Source organism: Pogonomyrmex barbatus, unplaced genomic scaffold, assembly GCF_055798465.1.
Source record: "Pogonomyrmex barbatus isolate J1 unplaced genomic scaffold, ASM5579846v1 scaffold12, whole genome shotgun sequence".
Classification (NCBI taxonomy): domain Eukaryota; kingdom Metazoa; phylum Arthropoda; class Insecta; order Hymenoptera; family Formicidae; genus Pogonomyrmex; species Pogonomyrmex barbatus.
The window spans coordinates 4531015-4551657 of NW_028297108.1; the positions used below are offsets into that span (position 1 = coordinate 4531015).

General features: G+C 31.3%; 1 protein-coding gene across 2 annotated transcripts; it reads right to left on the minus strand.

Annotated features, from left to right (window-relative positions):
• Positions 1-811: 811 nt before the first annotated feature.
• Positions 812-8558, minus strand: Sans (SAM_USH1G_HARP domain-containing protein Sans). Of its 2 annotated transcripts, XM_089071710.1 has the most exons (8): positions 8275-8558; positions 5825-5968; positions 5651-5664; positions 4214-4486; positions 3674-3941; positions 3157-3468; positions 2336-2537; positions 812-2147 (listed from the first exon to the last, which is right to left on the minus strand). In XM_089071710.1, the coding sequence occupies exons 2-8, from the start codon at positions 5876-5878 to the stop codon at positions 1900-1902; spliced, it is 1371 nt and encodes a 456-aa protein (XP_088927836.1). In that variant the 5' UTR covers positions 5879-5968; positions 8275-8558; the 3' UTR covers positions 812-1899. The 2 variants fall into 2 exon arrangements, with proteins under 2 accessions (XP_088927836.1, XP_011638751.2); XM_011640449.3 differs by lacking the exon at positions 5651-5664 and having other exon boundaries at positions 8275-8556.
• Between the last annotated feature and the right edge of the window lie 12085 nt (positions 8559-20643).

A 20643-nucleotide genomic window follows, 5' to 3' on the forward strand; every position in this document is an offset into this window, starting at 1 on the left:
TTTAAATGATGTGTTACGTAATTTTTAATTTATATTGAAAATTTAATGTATATTTAATTCCAAACTTAATAATTTCTTTCATGTGAAATTTGAAAGAAGGAATTCTTTTTGACTTTTTAATATAAAAGATACTTTTAATGTTAAAATGCGATATGAATTGTGTGAAATATTATTTTATGTTTATGAAATATAATGATATGTTTATATGAAAATGTATAAATGCATGTATAATGCGATGATGAATAGGCGCCTAACAAGCATTTAAATAAAAAAAAACAATACATATTTGAGAATATAATGAAATCAATATGATACAAGGACCGGTGTAATAGTGTATTCATAAGCTAAAAGACGGAGGTGAAGAGAGTCAGGAGGGATCACTTGTATATTATATCGTTCACAATTATATTATACTTCGTACGTTCGTGATGCGCAGGAACGTATAAACGCGTACGTCTAACGAACGCGAGGCACCAAAAAATTTTTTACAAAACGTATCTTCTTCTTTCCTTTCTTTATTATTCCGATGCACACTGCTGCAAGTTGCATTGGTGCACTTTCGCGAGAACTGGTGTACCGTGACATGAGACTTGCACGAACATGACGCCTTGGTCGAGCACGACGCGTTCATGGCAAGGCGTGAAATGGTGCTGTTACTTTCTTGCGAACATAAGAAGCTTGTATATTTTTGCGCCTCTTGTTTGTAAGATAATCATTTACAAATAAATCACGAGAAAAAGAAACTCGCTGTGGCGTTTTTCCGCCCACGCTTGCAATTTCCTCCGGCTCTGCGAATATAGAAATCGTCGTCTATGTATATATAATTTATTGCCATACAATTATTTTGTACATTTTGTGCTATTTATGAGTATAATATGTGCTATACACGATGTTACAAATTAATGTATAAAACATTCGCTGTAATCCACAATTATCCATAACATATAATCTATAATTACCAGAGTTCGCGTGCAGATGTATAATATATAAATGATGTATAAATATATAAATAATAAAAATCTAACATCGTCACACACGAGTGAACTATCACTCATTAAATCATTGGATCCTAAAAGATAATCAATATCAATTATTATTACATAGCAGCGAAGCCTAATAATTACGCATACATGAATGATGGAATGATTTGATACATGAATGATGGAAATTGCGAATCTTGGTTATTATGCGAATTCGTGAATAATTATTCAAAATATTTACATTTTGATATTTAATTTATTTCATGAACAGTCTAATATAATTAATGTTGTTGGACATAAAATATATGATATATATATTTTTCATATAATGTTTGTAACAATTTTGAAATATCGTGTATAGTACAATATGGTACATGTAGATCTAATTAGAGTAACAAATTAAGTTGATGTTGAATGGAGCAACATCAATGGTACAGTTTATGGCAGTATTGAATTGAATTTTTGTTTCTTTATGGCATGAACTATCTATTCTATCTTACGTATTAGTGCCATCTCTCTCTTTCCTTATTTCTTTTTAATTTTACAACATAACTTTTTCATAATCATATAATTTTGATTACGTCATTAACCAATGAGATCAATTAAATATATATATATATTTTATAATTGTAAATAGAAAATATATTGATAATAGATTATAGAACTATGAGGCACAAGGAAGTTCGATTATTAAGGATTTCTTGATGTCGAATAATTTAATAATAATTTTAATAATTTCGTTTCTTTTTAAAATTTTCAATGATTACTTTTTTGCATGATTTTGATAAATATTTCAATTTTATGTTTCATATTTAAAATTATTTTTATTCTTTTGCAGTTATTCGTATTTATGGATGGATGGATGGAAAATTTTGTTTAACAGCAACATATATTCTCTGTAACTAGCACAATATTCTTTTCACAATTTACTGTCCTTGATGATACTCTCCGGCGTATTCAGCGCTTTTTTCCGGTTTGCGATTGCATTAGTGAGTTTTCGTCTGGGACCAAGCGGAAGCTTGAGGGCCGCTATATCGGTTTCAGTGAGCAGCATTAGAGCTTCCAGATCGATTTGTTCAGATTCCAGGATGGGATGTATAGACGTGAGATTATTGGCGACCAAAAATCTCTGTAAAGGTGTCCATTCTTCATCCGTCTCTTCACCTTCTGTTCACAGGTAAATTCGATAATATTAATATTTATTACATTTATTTTATACGGTAATGTAAGAAAACGGAAAATGATTGAATTATTTTTTTCTTCTTATCGTATAAGATACATCGCCGTGTTTTATATTGCAAAGTCTCGTGTAAGTATTACAATCATATGATATATTGTGAGTTCGTTGAACTTACCTGAAAGAAGATCCTCGTCCCACAAACTTTGCCTGCGTGCCAAACTACCGGCACTTCCTATACTAATTTCCTCGTTGTGTCCGTTTGGACTGAACTTATTACTGTTTATAGATCCGTTTGTAGAACCATTCGCAGAAAAATTACTGTTTTGCAGTTGAACGTCCGTCTGCGTGACCGGTAGATTGTCCAGCGTAGATGTTATCTATAAAAATTACGTATTAACTTACACAATAGTGAATACAGAAGAAATTAATTAGTTCATCTATTGCACTTCTATTGCAATCTATTCGCACTTTGTTGCATAATTATGCAGTTAGCACATCCGATGAATATCTATTACGTGTTTCTACGGTATAATCGTTTAAAGGATCGTTAGCGTTTCTGCAACGATTCCCACTATTCATCTCTTTGTTTTTCTTGACTCATGATTCAAATCAAGCGATAGTTCATCTCGTTGTGAAAGAAAACGCACCAATGTAACGTTGAAACGTACCGATTTCTACAAGTCGAGTAGTTATTACGAAGGTAGTCATGCAAAACAGTTACATTTGCAAGATGAAGATTACATGGTGTGTAAAAAACATGATATTCAAACGATTTAAAAAAATAAAAAACATGAATTTTTATAACTTTTTATAACTTGAGATTTCTAAAGAAAACGAAATATATATATATACAGCTGAAAATATAAACAGCAGAATAGTTTGTTATTTTAGCTTTTTAGCTTTTAGTTTTTTAACCTTATACTGATTTTATTTTATGCAAACGATTTATCGATTACTCGCGATAAGGATTATCTAAGATATAAATATTATACTAACCGCCCTTCGAAAAGCCACCGAACCGAAACCAGGTCGGTTAAAGATGCTGGCTGGTTCTTGAAGAAAAGCAGTGTCCTTCGCAACGTTCAAGTTCTCTTCCTCTCTGTCCTCCTCCTCTTCATCGTATATCCTTTCACCTAAGAGATCGGGTGTGCTTTGCGATTTACTCAGAGTGCCCCATACATCAGAGATCTTTCCTCTTCTGATGCCTATATGCTGAGGCTGAGTATCATACGTGCCTACGTACATAATTTCAGAATCTCGTCGAACGCCGGTGAGACTTCGAACTGACTTCTTTCCATTTACTTCAACCTGTAATAATAATTATGCAATGTAATTTATTATTATATTAAATAAATGATTATTTGAAATAAATTATAATTCTAAATTTTTGATTTTTATCTGATAAAATAGAACGTTCTAATTTTAAAAGTTATTTTTAAATCAGGTTTTTGAAATTCTCATTCTGAGTGAAAAATTCAAAACTCTTCTTTTATATTTAATATCTTTGTTTTACCTCCACGACTTTGAAATCGTTGACAGCTTTCTTAGCTAAAGCTTTTCGACAAACTGTACTGCCGTGTCTCTTTGTAGTGGTACCAACGATGTCGCTGAATGTCGGAGAAGGTTTCATTCGGCCTCTAAAGGTCAGTACCCCGGGCCGTTGAGAGTTCAATTCATTCATCGTATCGAAGTCCGATTTAGCACGATCTTTTATGAGTTTCTTCTGTTCCTTTTCTGCCCTAATTTCTGCCATTTTCTGTTTCTTCATATATTCCTTCAGTCTTAACAGAAAAATATTTTTGTAATTAATACAAAAATCTTAATATACATATATATTCAAAGTGAAAAATAAATTGTTAAAAAAATCATATACAAACACAACGTAATACAGTAAGATAATTGCAAAAAAAAAGATTATAATAGCAACACAGGTTATTAATGCTGCATCATAGAACACATTTAGTCGAACGGCGAATGGTAGTGATATTATTCCCTCTCACTCTCTCTTTTAGGAGTAGGAGGCGCAAAAACAATTCACATTCCACAACTATACCTCTTCTCCGCATCTCTCTCCGCCTTTTCCCGGAGTAACCGGCTTTTCTTGCGATTATTCAATTCCTGATCGGCCTGAGCGACGTCCAGGAACTGCAGGATCCTCTCGCAGCCGTTTATTGCCGCTAATTCACGGGCAGAATGACGGTCGATGTCCAATGACCAGATATTGCAACCGAATTTTACCAGGAATTTCACACAGAATTCATGGCCTCTCGCCGCTGCCAGGTGCAAACAAGTATTACCGAAATAATCGGTCTTATCTGGATCACCTCTGCAATAAACCGATCATGTTACGTCGAGAGAAACAGAACAGATTTTTCAGATTTTACAGAGAGAAAAAATACGGAATTTGTAATAAAACTCGCACAAAAAATATATACTAAATAAATATTGCGTATATAAAAATAATAAAATATTTAATTAAAAATATATTTTTTCTTCGAGAAAAGATTTTCTCTTTAGATTTTCTCTTTGTGATATTTGTAGATACTTTTGTATTTTATTAAAAGTAAATAAATATATTTAAACGTAAAATATGCTTTTTTATATAAAGAGAATACTTTTCGCGCAAATTTAGAGAAGATTTTTGTCAACTTTTGAATCGAAAATTAATTCTTAGATTCATATAACGATACATAAACATTTATTTTTGCATTAATTTTACGGAAAAATTTTAGAATTTAATGTCTATGATTTTTTAAAAATCGATTGTCATATTGTATAAATAAGAAAAAAGATAGATAAAATATCTAAATAAAAAAGACATCGAGAGATGTCGATATTCAATTTAAATTGTAACATAAATAAATGATATTTTGTACGAGAGGATTTTTGGATATGTGGAGTTTGTTTGTCGGCCTGCCGTTTTATCAAGTATGCGTCCTATTGTTTTTCATTCACTCGACCGCGGTTTCCGCAACTGTGTAGTCGATGGACACCTGTAATGCGTGCTTCCGGTTCCGTGCATGGTATTATCACGATATACAATAGCAGAACTAAGGGCTCGATGGCGGAACCTTCGGGAACGGGCCAATTCAAATCGACGTCTCGTCGTTTTGTCGACTTCCAAGGGATCGATATGCGATTACTTTTGACATTTTATTCAAAAAGATCTATGAATATCCAACAACCGAGTGTTCACGGTGAACGACCGGAAGCGTCGAGGGACTCTTCAGCATTTTGGAGTTGGATGGAGCGGCTTACAGTTGAGGTAAGTATTAATTATGAAGTACTAGTGGGGCTGTCGTGCTCACGAGGCACGACGACCTCGTGCCTGATGGGTACCAATGTCTCGTGTGAGTGGATAAAACATGAAGCTACAGTTTTCATCGAACGTGTTTCATTTCTGCATCCATTTCCGATGTAGTTCTACGTCGATCATAAATATACGTGCGATTTATTATTAATTTCCATTTATTATGAGGTATTAACGTACATATTCGTACATATCTACAACAAGTAACAATAATAAAAACACATAGTCAGGCAAGAATATTGATAGAGAAATATCTTGTACCAGCGATCGTATGCCATTGTAAAATATTACACATGGCGTGTACTATACTTGGTCATTGCAAAAAGAGAAGGATAAAATTAGGCATGCACATACCCTCTGGCGACCAGCAGTCTCAGAGCATCTACGTGGCCTTCGAAGGCTGCCCATAATGTCGGGGTCATTCCTCCTTCATCTCGCGCGTTACAATCCTTTCTCGTTGCTTCCTTTAGAACATCCAGCATACCTTCCCGCGCGGCCCTTTGACAAAGAGATGCTTGCATTATTTTATTCTTCTACGTTATCAATTAGGCTTTGCATCATTAAAAATCAAATATTTAATAAAAAAGATTATATTAATCAGGAAATAAAATTATAATCTGTTCGTTTGTTAAAAAAACTCCTACATACCCTCATCAATTCAAATTGTTATCATTATAATATAAATAAAAGGAATATGTAGGAAATATAAAAGGATGTATCGATTCTCCGAATTTTTTTTATCTGAGTATTAATTTGTAACTTGATACAATTCATTGCAAATTCATTGCATTGTATTGCTTTTCTCTCTGTTATAACGAAAGTACATTTTTACTTCTTCGAAGTACGGTATTGTGAAAATTATGCTTGTTATTTTATCGTGTCGTGTATCATGATGTCTATCTGGTTTTAATCAGGTTGTTTTTTTAATTAATCGCGGCTCTTCGACGAAAAATTGCGACCTTCAGCACGAGCAGGTAGCTTTGGAAAGAATATTCACCTTAACATCTTATAATCTTCATGGCATCTCTCGCTCGCGATTTTAATTAATGAATTAAATAGCTAAAGTACTCGCGCGATGCAAGCGATTCGCGTTTTCCCTCCTTTTAATTAGGGAAATTAGGATATTAAGGAAAATGCGCGTGATTTGTGAGGTGAGACAACTGGCACTTTCAATTCGCCGATGTTGCATTCTACGAATCACTTTCAACACATATCATTTCTCGGTACTTCATCAATGTCATAACATTCATCACGTCATAACATTAGTAATCTCCTCTTGTAATTAATCTTAAAGTTTAAGTTTAACACATATATATTAAAAATTATTCAAAAATTAAATTGCATTATAAACGTTTAAATGCATTTAAATCCTAAATTATTTTCGAAATTAAATTTTAAACGTCGCTTCTCAAATAAAATTGAATTTAACTGTCTTTTGCAATTTATTCTCTATAAGCCGTACAGGTAAGACTTGACTAATTTATAAAATGTATGAAGTTAATTTATAAAGTTATAAAATTTTTCGAGAGTGAATTCCAAAAGCAATGTAGTAATAAAATCATTTTTCTTTATCCGATTCAAAGCGAATTTAAAACTAGATATTTCTCAGACTTAAATATTTCTTTCAAATTAATTATTGAAAATTCGAATCTGAGGAGACGCGACTGTGTGAATTGAAAGTTTCTGTAGGAAAGTATCTCACAATTCTATAGAGAGATAACAAAGAACCAAATTTACATATATTAAAAAATTAACATCGATCGCTAGTATACAGCGTTCTCCATCACAAAAGTTCTCCATCGAAAAAAGTTGACAGGAAGTTTTTATAAGCTGAAACTTTTTACAAGTAATTCGATAAACTTCCGTAGTGAATGAAATAAGAGCATAGGCCTCCTCAGCAGAGTGCATAAATTCCGCACGCGCTCTGCTGATCCGCATAATACTATAATGAAATAATCCATAATCATAGTTATTCTGTGCTCACAGACAATTAAGCGAGATCTCTTAATCTTTTCATTTAACATGCACATGTATTAGTAGTATCTTTTTTTATCTATCTAATGATATTAATAATCATTGATAAAATCGATATTTTATTAATTATTGTGTGCTTAACGTGCTTTCATTTATTTTCTAACAGCTCATTGCACTTTAACATAAGGGATTAGATTCGGCTCATATCTTTTCATTTCGTTTTACTTGTTCGATAAACGTCGGTCCTCAATGAGACGAAACGATTGCTATTAATTCTGATTCTAATTAATTTATCGTTTAATTATCGTATCGTACATTGCCGAAAAATCTATCGGAGGAGAGTTACGTGATGCTGAAATAAAATTTTAATTCCTATGACAAAATTAATAAAGTAAAGTATGAATTTTGAATTAAGATTTAAATATTACATTGCTTAATTTGCCAAAAAAATCAGAGATTTTTAATTTTTGTAAATCAGGAGAGAAAACCTCGCGCATATTCGAAAAAAGCCGATCCGTTTTATCAATACTATATTTGCGTAGTGAAGTGCGTATTTAGCCACTCTTTGCCAAGCTATCGAATCGCTTCGGCGCGATCGGCCGCGTCGTCTCGACTCGGGGATATTTTTTCTCCAATTCCAAGGCGAGTAAGTACCTCGCCCCACGACATTTCTCCGCTTTCCGGGCTCCAGGACAAGTTGTATGCGTGTACGAAAAACAAAAGCGACGGAAGAAGAGGCTTGGAAGAAAGAAAGAGCGATGAGGAGAAAAAACACTCGTGGTATCTCCTCGAAAAGATAGAGAGAGAAAGAAGGAAACGACAGTACTCACTTATGAAATCGCTCGGACATTTCGCCCGTCGTTTGCTGGTGCATGCGGATTCGATTATCCGAACGGCATCGTTCGCCGCGATTCCAGGAGGAGATTCAAACGAAGATTCGGCGCGGAAGAGAAGCGCGGAGAGGAATCGGCGCGACGACCCGACGTTAAAGGCACTGCGTCCGGCGGTGAACTGCTCGAACAGCGAGTTACACCTGGGGGTCTGGGGGCCTGGGGAGCCCTCCGGTGCGCGGTCCCCCGCTTGCATCCCCGTTCTCCATCCGCCGGCTGTCGTGCTTCGCTCCGCCGATTCGATAACTTCACCTCTCGCTTGCGATTTGCCGCCACCTGCGATCGTTCGTGGCGCTGCGTTCACCATTCGGTGGTATATACGCGATGGTGTAGAGTTGAACGAGCGTTGGACATATGACAGTTCCATCAAGTGAACTTCGCGCGATCGTAGTACAACGATATCGCGATACTTTCGTCAAGTGCGCTTCGCCCGATCGTAGCATATTTGGATTTTCGATGAATTTTCAGATTGATTACGTTACGATTGAAATAGCAATTGCTACGGTAATTAAACGTAAGCGTAATTACATTTTTATTAAAATATTTTAATTAATAATCTATTTAAGAAACAAATAGGAATTTCAAAGCGTGATGATTATATCTTGAAATATTGATTGTTTCGGATATATTTTAGGATTGTACTTATATATCATACATTAAAGTATTGATAAAAGTTAAAATATATTCTTAATTTCAATATTTGCAGATTTATATAATAGGCAATCTTCAACATGGGAGGAAAAAGAAAAAAAGAAGAGAAAAATAAACTATGCAAGAAGTTAAGCGCGCGCGCTATTTATCTTTTTAAATAGAAGGAGCAAAAATTATAAATAAGGCGAGTTTTTTCATTTATTGCGATTAATAAATCGCATTATACGCGAATGCAACTTTGTTCTATAAAAGCAGCATTTGCACACTGTGCGATTAATTAAATCAATCGATAAATCACCGATCAATTGATAAATTAAAAAAGACTCATCTAAATTGTTACCCTATTAAGAAGATATTGACAATATCGACATAGATCTATTCGAGCTATCCGATGGATGGCGCACGCATACGTTTTGACGGCATGCTTCAAAGGGCTTGTACTACACGTGTTTTCATACTTTTTTTGGGGAGGTAAAAAAGATGTGAACATGTAAGCAAAAAACGCGCGGCACTTTTTTATGACTTTTTTTATGAGACGCACTTGCGGATCTTTAAAAGGCTATAACTTCTCGAAAAATAGACGTAGAGACATGGGACAAAGACGAATCTTCTTTATTTCGCGTTCCGCAAATGTTATGTTAAATAAATATATTCTTATCATGAGATATGTCATATGTATATACCGGGTTTCCGAATATGTCGGAATAAAATATTAAATATCTCGTGAAATATTGATTTTTTGATATTTGTATTTCGATATTTTTGTATCTGAAATAAATAGAGGAATCATACTGAGTAATAAAAAATGTATAATTCCATTAAAAAAAATGTCTATCAAAAAAATTTCGACAGTATCATCTGCAAATAAATCAATATCAATCATGTGGCCTCCTCGAAATTTTACAACTTTAATATGAAATATTTTTTTTTAACATATTGTTCAAGAAATATTAAAATGCATTATTTAAAATAGAATATCTTGCACATACATCTATAGTGGAAAATAAGAACCAAATCTGTAATAAATTATAATATAAAGAAAAATTATTAATAAAAAAAATATTAAAATCTATAGAAGAGAAGCGATAGAAATTGCAATAGAAATACAATAGAAATCTATAGCAAAGAAATATAAGTATGTATAAGAAATGTACTAATGTAAGAAGTGATGTCACTTATATAATTATAATATTATATAACTTATTTATATATTTTACAAGTAAGTATATTACATGCATAATTGATTTTATTTGCTTGATTTATAATATTAAAATCTAAGATAAAAATTCATTCTTTTTGTCTCTTAATATATTCACATTATATTAATAAAATTTTCCTTGGAATATGAGAATTTGCATCAGTTACCACTTACAAATTTATAATTCATTTTAATATAATCGAAACGATACAGAATAATAATTTCATAATAATTATGAGCGGTAATTATTTTCTTAATGATAATCTAATCTAAATATTTCTAACATTGTTTCAAAATTCTGGTCAATTTAAATGTAATTTACACACTATTTTGTAATACATACATAAGTATAGCGACTGCTACTAATCGTTTATAAAACAAACAAAATACATAAGCTATATCTATATATTTATCTTAGATAACTCGCAATGAATTAAATGCAATAGCAAATGTATAATAATTCGCAAGATCATTCGAAAGTTAAAATAACTTAATTATTTAACAGTTATGAAAAGACGCTGTAGCACCTCATATAGTACGTTAAATATTATATGTGATATTTGTAATATTTTCATTGTTGAAAATTTCATCGGAATCAGACTGTTGGTAGCGTACCCTTGAAAATTGTTTACGCGCCGCGATAGCGCGCTTCATTGTGTACATATGGCAATCACGTGTTTACGAGCGCTCTACGCGCTACCATTCACACAATAGCTTTCGTACGGGCAGGTAGTGGTACACGTCGCTCCGTATTTCTTCACATTTCTTAAATGCTAAATGATACTAAATATTGCTATATATGATATACCATACGTTACCATACGTTACCTTACCAATAGGTTACGTATGGTAATGTTCGGTTACGATTTTAATGAAAAAAATTTTCAATGAAAATACAAATATTACAAATAACATTTAACGTATACGAGGTGTTAACGTATACGAGGAATGTCTTTTCATAACTGTTAAATAATGTAATTGTTATATTTTAAATAAGTTCCGAATGATCTTCCGAATTATCGTGCGCGCGCGAGCCAACTTGTAGAGACAGATTTTGAACAGAGTGCGCTATCAATTTCTAACGGCAGAAAAGCAACAAATTTTAAACAAGATCTATAATAAATGACGATGTCGACAAACTACTGTCAGAAATATGACAAAGCTTGCTAACACGCTGTGTCAACAAATTAGTGAAAACTGAACAGAAGCTGATATAATATGATGGCAAACTGATAGCAGAGATTTCTGCTCGATTTCTGCCGCATCTGCTGGCATAGAAATGTTAACAGGTTTTGTTAAGGAGAATGCGATTTCAGATGAAGTCAATTTGTTAACATTTTCTGATCAAATCTGTTGCCAGTCTGTCGACATTCTATTAATATTTTGCTGACTGGGATTTAATGTTCAATTATTAAAAGATACTATATTATTATAACGTCTCGTGTAAGTTGGATAATATTTATAACATTGTCGAATTTTCATTGTAATCAAATCGTTGATAGCGTAACCTTGATAGTTTACGTGCTGCGGATAACGCTCTTTGTGTACGGCGAGTAGCGAGTGCTGTGTTTACGAGCGCTCCATGTTATCATTTTTTCACCGGCATTCATACGCACGTAGCAAAGCTCGTAGCTCCGCATTTCTTCGCATTTCTTTGATGCTGAACGATATCAAACGTGCTCTCTTATGAATGGAATAATAAATGCTTGTTGACGGGCGTGCTTAATGATTCGTCAACGTATTGAAATAATAACTTTCTAATGAAATATACACATTTTTTGCGTGACTTATTTTTTTAAATTCATTTTTGTGAACATTAACCTTTCTAAAGGGGTCTACGACCTTGACGTAGCAGAGGGGTTCAATATTCCGAGGGATTCCGTTGGCTTTCCCAACGAAATTCCCAAAGACGAAGAAGCTGACAGTACCCGTTGCACAGTTATTAATAACATTAATATTAAACATTAAGTAATATTACTGTTATTAATAACGTATTAACACAGCATAGCCACGAGTCGTGAAATGGCTCTTATGTGGCAAAGTTGATTAATGCGTTTCACGCATTAATCGTCGGTTTTTAATATTCTGTTCGTTCATTCACAATTAAATCGGCGGCGGAATATCGGGCAATATATTAATATTTTATTGAAAGTTAATCCGCGCGCGATTATAATTATTCGCGAGTGTTTTTTGCGAGTGTCCTGTGCTGCGAGGACATCCGACGACCCGACCTTGAGAGGAGGAGGAGACCTAGGAGAGGCATCGGGCATCGGCGGAGCAACCTTGGGGTAAATATACATTTCTTAGTAAAATTAAAATTAATCATCTCTGCATTAATTTGGATCATTAGGTAGCGATAATTTAAAATTAATATAATTCGGGAATGAGAGAAATTATTTAAAATTTTATATGAGTTTATTTCTAAAAAGATCTTTTTTGAAAATTATGTAATTATTGGAAATGATTTTTGAAAATTATAAATTATATATTTTAATAAATATTTAATTGAAAAACAAATCGATTTGCAATTACTTTTTAAAATATTTATTATTTAGAATGTTGCTATAATTTGAATGTACTATTTGTGTGTTACAGAATCATCGTAGCTACATGGCAGATTAATTTCGCTGTTGCGCATCAGATTGGTGAGTGATGAATTTTTTCTATTGGGTAACAAATTTGTGAAAATTAAATTAATAGATTATTTTTATATATTCAACATAAAAATATTGCAGTTAGATATGTTTTCGTAGATTCGTTGCCCTAAAATGGATTTAAACAGTTTAAAGTTTATATTTAAAGTTTATATTTAATCCTGGAATAATATTACTTATATGTTTATTACTTATGTACTGTATTGTAATAATACGCTCGTATAGACACATAGAACTCATAAAATAAAGTTCGTTGTGTCGATATCTGATTATTTTATATCATTTTTTGCATTTTAATTGTGAGATATTTGCATTAATTGCTTTAAGTTATAAAACACTCTCCCAAAAAAGAATAAATAATTTAGATGTTTTAAGAAATTAGATACAGATATATATATATATATATATATATATATATAATATATAAAGTAATATAAATAATTTAAAAATAATAGAGTTGAATTTCTATTAGATGTTTCTTTGAAAATATATTAATGGAATTTATTTAAATTTATTATATTTTCAAATTTTTTAAATAAATATTTAGTAGTAATAGAATTAACACAAAACAGCGTACAAAAAGTTATATTAAAGTAATAATATTTTTCTAAAGTAATAAGTTTTCATTGAAATTTTTTCATGATATTTCTCAGTAGAAAGAAACGAAGATTACAGAAAAATATTCATATTTTATGTGTAATAACAATATACGTTTATATTATGTGTCTTTTTATTCACTTCTCTATATCCTCTTCCTTTATTTTACCAGGATTAAATATCTAAATCGGTGCATAAAAATGAGATATATACAGTATATAATGTATATGTATATATGTATATACCAAAATTCTTTAATAATGTGTACCATAAATATAAATGAATGAATAACGAAAAGTAATAATCAATTAATAAACGTGCCGATTTAACTCTAATCATGTTTAATCTATCCATGTATATTAATTAAAAACTTGACTTTATATAAGTTAAAGTGAAACAACATGATATGAGATCCAGTAAATATTTCATGGCTGAATTGACAATTATAAATTATTTTATTTCAATTTACTTTCATTTAGAATGCATCTGTTTTGTAATAAAATTTTATTTTGATTTTAAATTTAAAACCTGACTTGAAATAATATATATAGATATACATTATAACATAACATAGATTTTCAAATTACATTGTTTATTGAATTTATCAAGTTATTATATTCAATAAATTTGATGCATGTACAATAACTAATATTTACAGTTTATATTGATATAATAATTGATATAATAATTTAAAATTATATATCGCACAATACTAAAATACGATTATGCGGTAAATTCACTATCCCCGTTTGGATCTCGTATCATTCCTTTGAATATTTCATATCGTTCTCACCTAATTCATGGTGAGATTCATATAACGGTTTCGATTATACGGGAATACTGGCGTAATAATATGGACTTTAGAGTTTTTGATTCGGTCAAATATTATTGATTAAATAGTTTACAATTGTTTTTATTTTCATTTATCTATTTTTACGCAATATCATTTAACTTCCTCAAATTTTATTCTGATATACAACCAAGTTCCATTAAATTAAATCGAAAAGTAATAATTAATGTCGGACATATGAGAGTTTCTATAAATTTTAAATTGATCACCCGTATTTCGAAAAAACACGATTTTATTAAATTAACATTATACCAAACGTTGTTTCAAATGTTGTACCTTGTTAATATTTGAATTTGGCCCTTGCGATCGATAAGATTTCATGATTGACGCGTGCGATAAAATCGAACGTATCTATCGGCATTAGTAATTAGCCGGAATAGAAGAAATATATCTTCTTCCTCTCTCTATATATGGCTAGAATGTCTGGCTAAATGGCCAGAATTGGCATGGAGCAACGTGGCCAGGAGCGACAAAAGATTAGTCCAATCTGGCTTGAAGAACAACAGCTAAGCAATAATAAGCGAGGATTTGGCGCAAGCACTGCGTCTGGCGGTGAATTGCTCGAACAGCGAGTTACACCTAAAGGTCTGAGGGCCTGGGGAATCTCCGATACGCGGTTCCCCGCTTGCATCCCGGTTCCCCCCCTCCCCCCCCGGCTCGTTCGCCGGCTGTCATGCTTCGCTCCGCGGATTCGATAACTTCACCTCTCGCTTGCGATTTGCTGCCACCTGTGATCGTTCATGGCGCTGCGTTCACCATTCATGGTGTATACGCGATAGTGTGGAGTTGAGCGAGTTGAACATATGATAGTTCCGTCAAGTGAACTTCGCGCGATCGTAGTACAACGATATCGCGATACTTTCGTCAAGTGCGCTTCGCTCGATCGTAGCATATTTGGATTTTCGATGACTTTTCAAATTAATTACTCACGTTACGATTGAAATAGCAATTGCTACGGTAATTAAACGCAAGCGTAATTACATTTTTATTAAAATATTTTAATTAATAATCTATTTAAGAAACTAAAAAAGAATTTCAAAACGTGATGATTATATCTTGAAATATTGATTGTTTCGGGTATGTTTTAGGATTGTACTTATATATCATACATTAAAGTATTGGTAAAAATTAAAATATATTTTTAATTTCAATATTTGCAGATTTATATAATAGACAACAGGAGGAAAAAGAAAAAAAGAAGAGTAAAATAAACTATGCAAAAAGTTAAGCTAAAAAGAACAAGCTTCATATTGCAATTTTGCTGTTGCACGTCGTGTGCGGGTGAATAACATATCATTTTAAGTTTTTATATTGATTTAATGCTGGCAGTTATTTTTTTAGCATCTAAAATGTATTTCAAGATTCGCATAAATTATATAATCGTTGCAATTAATTTTTACAATACTACAGACTACAGATACACACTTAAAAGTAAAAAACTCGCCTTATTTATAATTTTTGCTCCTTCTATTTAAAAAGATAAGTAGCGCGCACGCGAAGGAGCAAAAATTATAAATAAAGTGAGTTTTTTAATTTATTGCGATTAATAAATCGCATTATGCGCGAATGCAACTTTGTTCTATAAAAGCAGCATTTGCACACTATGCGATTAATTAAATCAATCGATAAATCACCGATCAATTGATAAATTAAAAAAACTCGTCTAAATTGTTACCCTATTAAGAAGATATTGACAATATCGACATACATCTATTCGATTTATCCGATGGATGGCGCACGCATACGTTTTGACGGCATGCTTCAAAGTGCTTGTACTACACGTGTTTTCATACTTTTTTTGGGGAGGTAAAAAAGATGTGAACATCCAAGCAAAAAACGCGCGGCACTTTTTTATGACTTTTTTTATGAGACGCACCTGCGGATCTTTAAAAGGCTATAACTTCTCGAAAAATAGACGTAGAGACATGGGACAAAGACGAATCTTCTTTATTTCGCGTTCCGCAAATGTTTATGTTAAATAAATATATTCTTATCATGAGATATGTCATATGTATATACCGGGTTTCCGAATATGTCGAAATAAAATATTAAATATCTCGTAAAATATTGATTTTTTGATATTTGTATTTCGATATTTTTGTATCTGAAATAAATAGAGGAATCATACTGAGTAATAAAAAATGTATAATTCCATTAAAAAAAATGTCTATCAAAAAAATTTCGACAGTATCTGCAAATAAATCAATATCAATCATGTGACTTCCTCGAAACTCTACAACTTTTATATGAAACATTTTTTTTTAAATATATTGCATCTATAGTGGAAAATAAGAATCAAATCTGTAATAAATTATAAAGAAAAATTATTAATAAAAAAAATATTAAAATCTATAGAAGAGAAGCAATAGAAATTGCAATAGAAATGCAATAGAAATCTATAGCAAAGAAATATATATAAGAAATCTATAGCAAGGTAATATGTATAAGAAATATAATAATGTAAGAAGAGATGTCACTTATATAATTATAATATTATATAACTTATTTATATATTTTACTAGTATATATTACATGCATAATTGATTTCATTTGCTTGATTTATAATATTAAAATCTAAGATTCTAAATCTAAGAAAAATTCACTCTCTTTGTCTCTTAATGTATTCCCATTATATTAATTAAATTTTCCTTGGAATATGAGAATTTGCATCAATTATTACTTACAAATGTTTAATATAATTCATTTTAATATAATCGAAACGATACAGAATATAGTTTCACAATAATTATGAGCGATAATTATTTTCTTAATGATAATCTAATCTAAATATTTCTAACATTGTTTCAAAATTCTGGCCAATTTAAATGTAATTTACATACTATTTTGTAATACATACATATGTATAGCGACCGCTACTAATCGTTTATTATAAAACAAACAAAATACATAAGCTATATCTATATATTTATCTTAGATAAATCGTAATGAATTAAATGCAATAGCAAATGTATAATAATTCACAAGATCATTCGAAAGTTAAAATAACTTAATTATTTAACAGTTATGAAAAGACGCTGTAGCACCTCATATAGTACGTTAAATATTATATGTGATATTTGTAATATTTTCATTGTTGAAAATTTCATCGGAATCAGATTGTTGGTAGCGTACCCTTGAAAATTGTTTACGCGCCGCGATAGCGCGCTTCATTGTATACATATGGCAATCACGTGTTTACGAGCGCTCTACGCGCTACCATTCACACAATAGCTTTCGTACGGGCAGGTAGTGGTATACGTCGCTCTGTATTTCTTCACATTTCCTAAATGCTAAATGATACTAAATATTACTTTATATGACATATCATACGTTACCATACGTTTCCAATAGGTTACGTATAGTAACGTTCGGTTACGATGAAATTTTCAATGAAAATACAAATATTACAAATAATATTTAACGTATACGAGATGCTATACGAGGAATGTCTTTTCATAACTGTTAATGTAATTGTTATATTTTAAATAAGTTCTGAATGATCTCCCGAATTACCGTATGTGTGTATGTATGTATGTGTATATATATATATATATATATATATATATATATATATATGCATGATACATGTATATGCATATTATTTTCCAATAGTCAACTTACAGAGATAGATTTTGAATAGATGCGCTATCAATTTCTAACGGCAGAAAGGCAACAAATTTTAACAAGATCTATAATAAATGACGATGTCGACAAACTACTGTCAGAAATATGACAAAGCTTGCTAACACGCTGTGTCAACAAATTAATGGAAATTGAACAGAAGCTGATATAACATGATGGCAAACTGATAGCAGAGATTTCTGCTCGATTTCTGCAGCACTGCTGGCATAGAAATGTTAACAGGTTTTGTCAACAGAACGTAAGAAGAATGCGATTTCAGGTAAAGTCAGTTTGTTAACATTTTCTGATCAAATCTGTTGCCAGTCTGTCGACATTCTATTACATTTTGCTGACTGGGATTTAATGTTCAATTATTAAAAGATATTATATTATTATAACGTCTCGTGTAAGTTGGATAATATTTTTAATATTGTCGAATTTTCGTGGTAATCAGATCGTTGATAGCGTAACCTTGATAAGTTTACATGCCGCGGATAACGCTCTTTGTGTATGGCGAGCGCTGTATTTACGAGCATTTTATGTGTTATCATTCTTTCACTGGCGTTCATACGGATAGCAAAGCTCCGCATTTCTTCGCATTTCTTTGATGCTGAACAACATCAAACGTGCTCTATCTTATGAATGGAATAATAAATGCTTGTTGACTGGCGTGCTTAATGATTCGTCGTATTGAAATAATAACTTTCTAATGAAATATACACATTTTATGCGTGACTTATTTTTTTAAATTCATAACTTTTTGTGAACATTAACCTCTCTAAAGGGTACGGCCTTGACGTGGCAGAGGGGCTCAGTATTCCGAGGGATTCTATTGGCTTTTCCAACGAAATTCCCAAAGACGAAGAAGCTAACAGTACCCATTGCACCGTTATTAATAACATTAATATTAACGTTAAGTAATATTACTGTTATTAATAATGTACTAACACAGCATAGCCACGAGTCGTGAAATGGCTCTTATGTGGCAAAGTTGATTAATGCGTTTCACGCATTAATCGTCGGTTTTTAACCGACATTCCGCCGTCGATTTAATTATGAATGAACGAACTGTAGCCAGTTCGTCGCGCCGCGCGGTTGCTTCGGGAGTGCCATATAAGTAAATCAAGTATCGCGCGAAAGACTTTTATTAAAAGTTAATCCGCGCGCGATTATAATTATTCGCGAGTGTTTTTCGTGAGTGTCCTGTGCTGCGAGGACATCCGACGACCCGATACCTTGAGAGGAGGAGGAGACCTAGGAGAGGCATCGGGCATCGGCGGAGCAACCTTGGGGTAAATATACATTTCTTATTAGTAAAATTAAAATTAATCGTCTTTGCATTTATTTGAATCATTAGATATTGATAATTTAAAATTGGTATAATTCGGGAATGAGAGAAATTATTTAAAATGTTATATCTAAAGAGTTTATTTCTAAAAAGATCTTTTTTGAAAATTATGTAATGATTGGAAAATGATTTTTGAAAATTATAAATTATATATTTTAATAAATATTTAATTGAGAGACAAATAGATTTGCGATTACTTTTTAAAATATCTATTATTTGGAATGTTGTTATAATTTGAATGTTCTATTTGTGTGTTACAGAATCATCGTAGCTACATGGCAGATTAACTCAGCTGTTGCGCATCAGATTGGTGAGTGATGAATTTTTTCTACTGGGTTAACAAATTTGTGAAAATTAAATTAGTAAATTATTTTTATATATTCAACATGAAAATATTGCAGTTAGATATATTTTCATAGATTCGTTGCCCTAAAAATGGATAGATTTAAACAGTTTAAGGTGTATATTTAATCCTGGAATAATATACTTATATGTTTATTACTTATATATTGTAATAATACGCTCGTATAGACACATAAAATAAAGTTCATTGTGTCGATATCTGAGTTTATATTATTTTTTGCATTTTAATTGTGAGATATTTGCATTAATTGCTTTAAGTTATAAAACACTCTCCCAAAAAAGAATAAATAATTTAGATGTTTTAAGAAATTAGATACAGATATATATATATATATAATATATAAAGTAATATAAATAATTTAAAAATAATAGAGTTGAATTTTTATTAGATGTTTCTTTGAAAATATATTAATGGAATTTATTTAAATTTATTATATTTTCAAATTTTTTAAATAAATATTTAGTAATAATAGAATTAACTCAAAATAGCGTAAAAAAGTTATATTAAAGTAATAATGTTTTTCTAAAGCAATAAGTTTTCATTGAAATTTTTTCATGATTTCTCAGTAGAAAGAAACGAAGATTACAGAAAAATATTTATATTTTATGTGTAATAACAATATACGTTTATATTATGTCTTTTTATTCACTTCTCTATATCCTCTTCCTCTATTTTACCAGGATTAAATATCTAAATCGGTGCATAAAAGTGAGATATATATAGTATATAATGTATATGTACATATACCAAAATTCTTTAGTAATGTCTACAAATATAAATGGATGAATAACGAAAAGTAATAATGAATTAATAAACGTGCCGATTTAACTCTAATCATGTTTAATCTATCCATGTATATTAATTAAAAACTTAACTTAAGTTAAAGTGAAATAACATGATATGAGATCCAGTAAATATTTCATGGCTGAATGACAATTATATACAATCTGATATACAACCAAGTTTCATTAAATTAAATCGAAAAGTAATAATTAATGTCGACATATGAGAGTTTCTATAAATTTT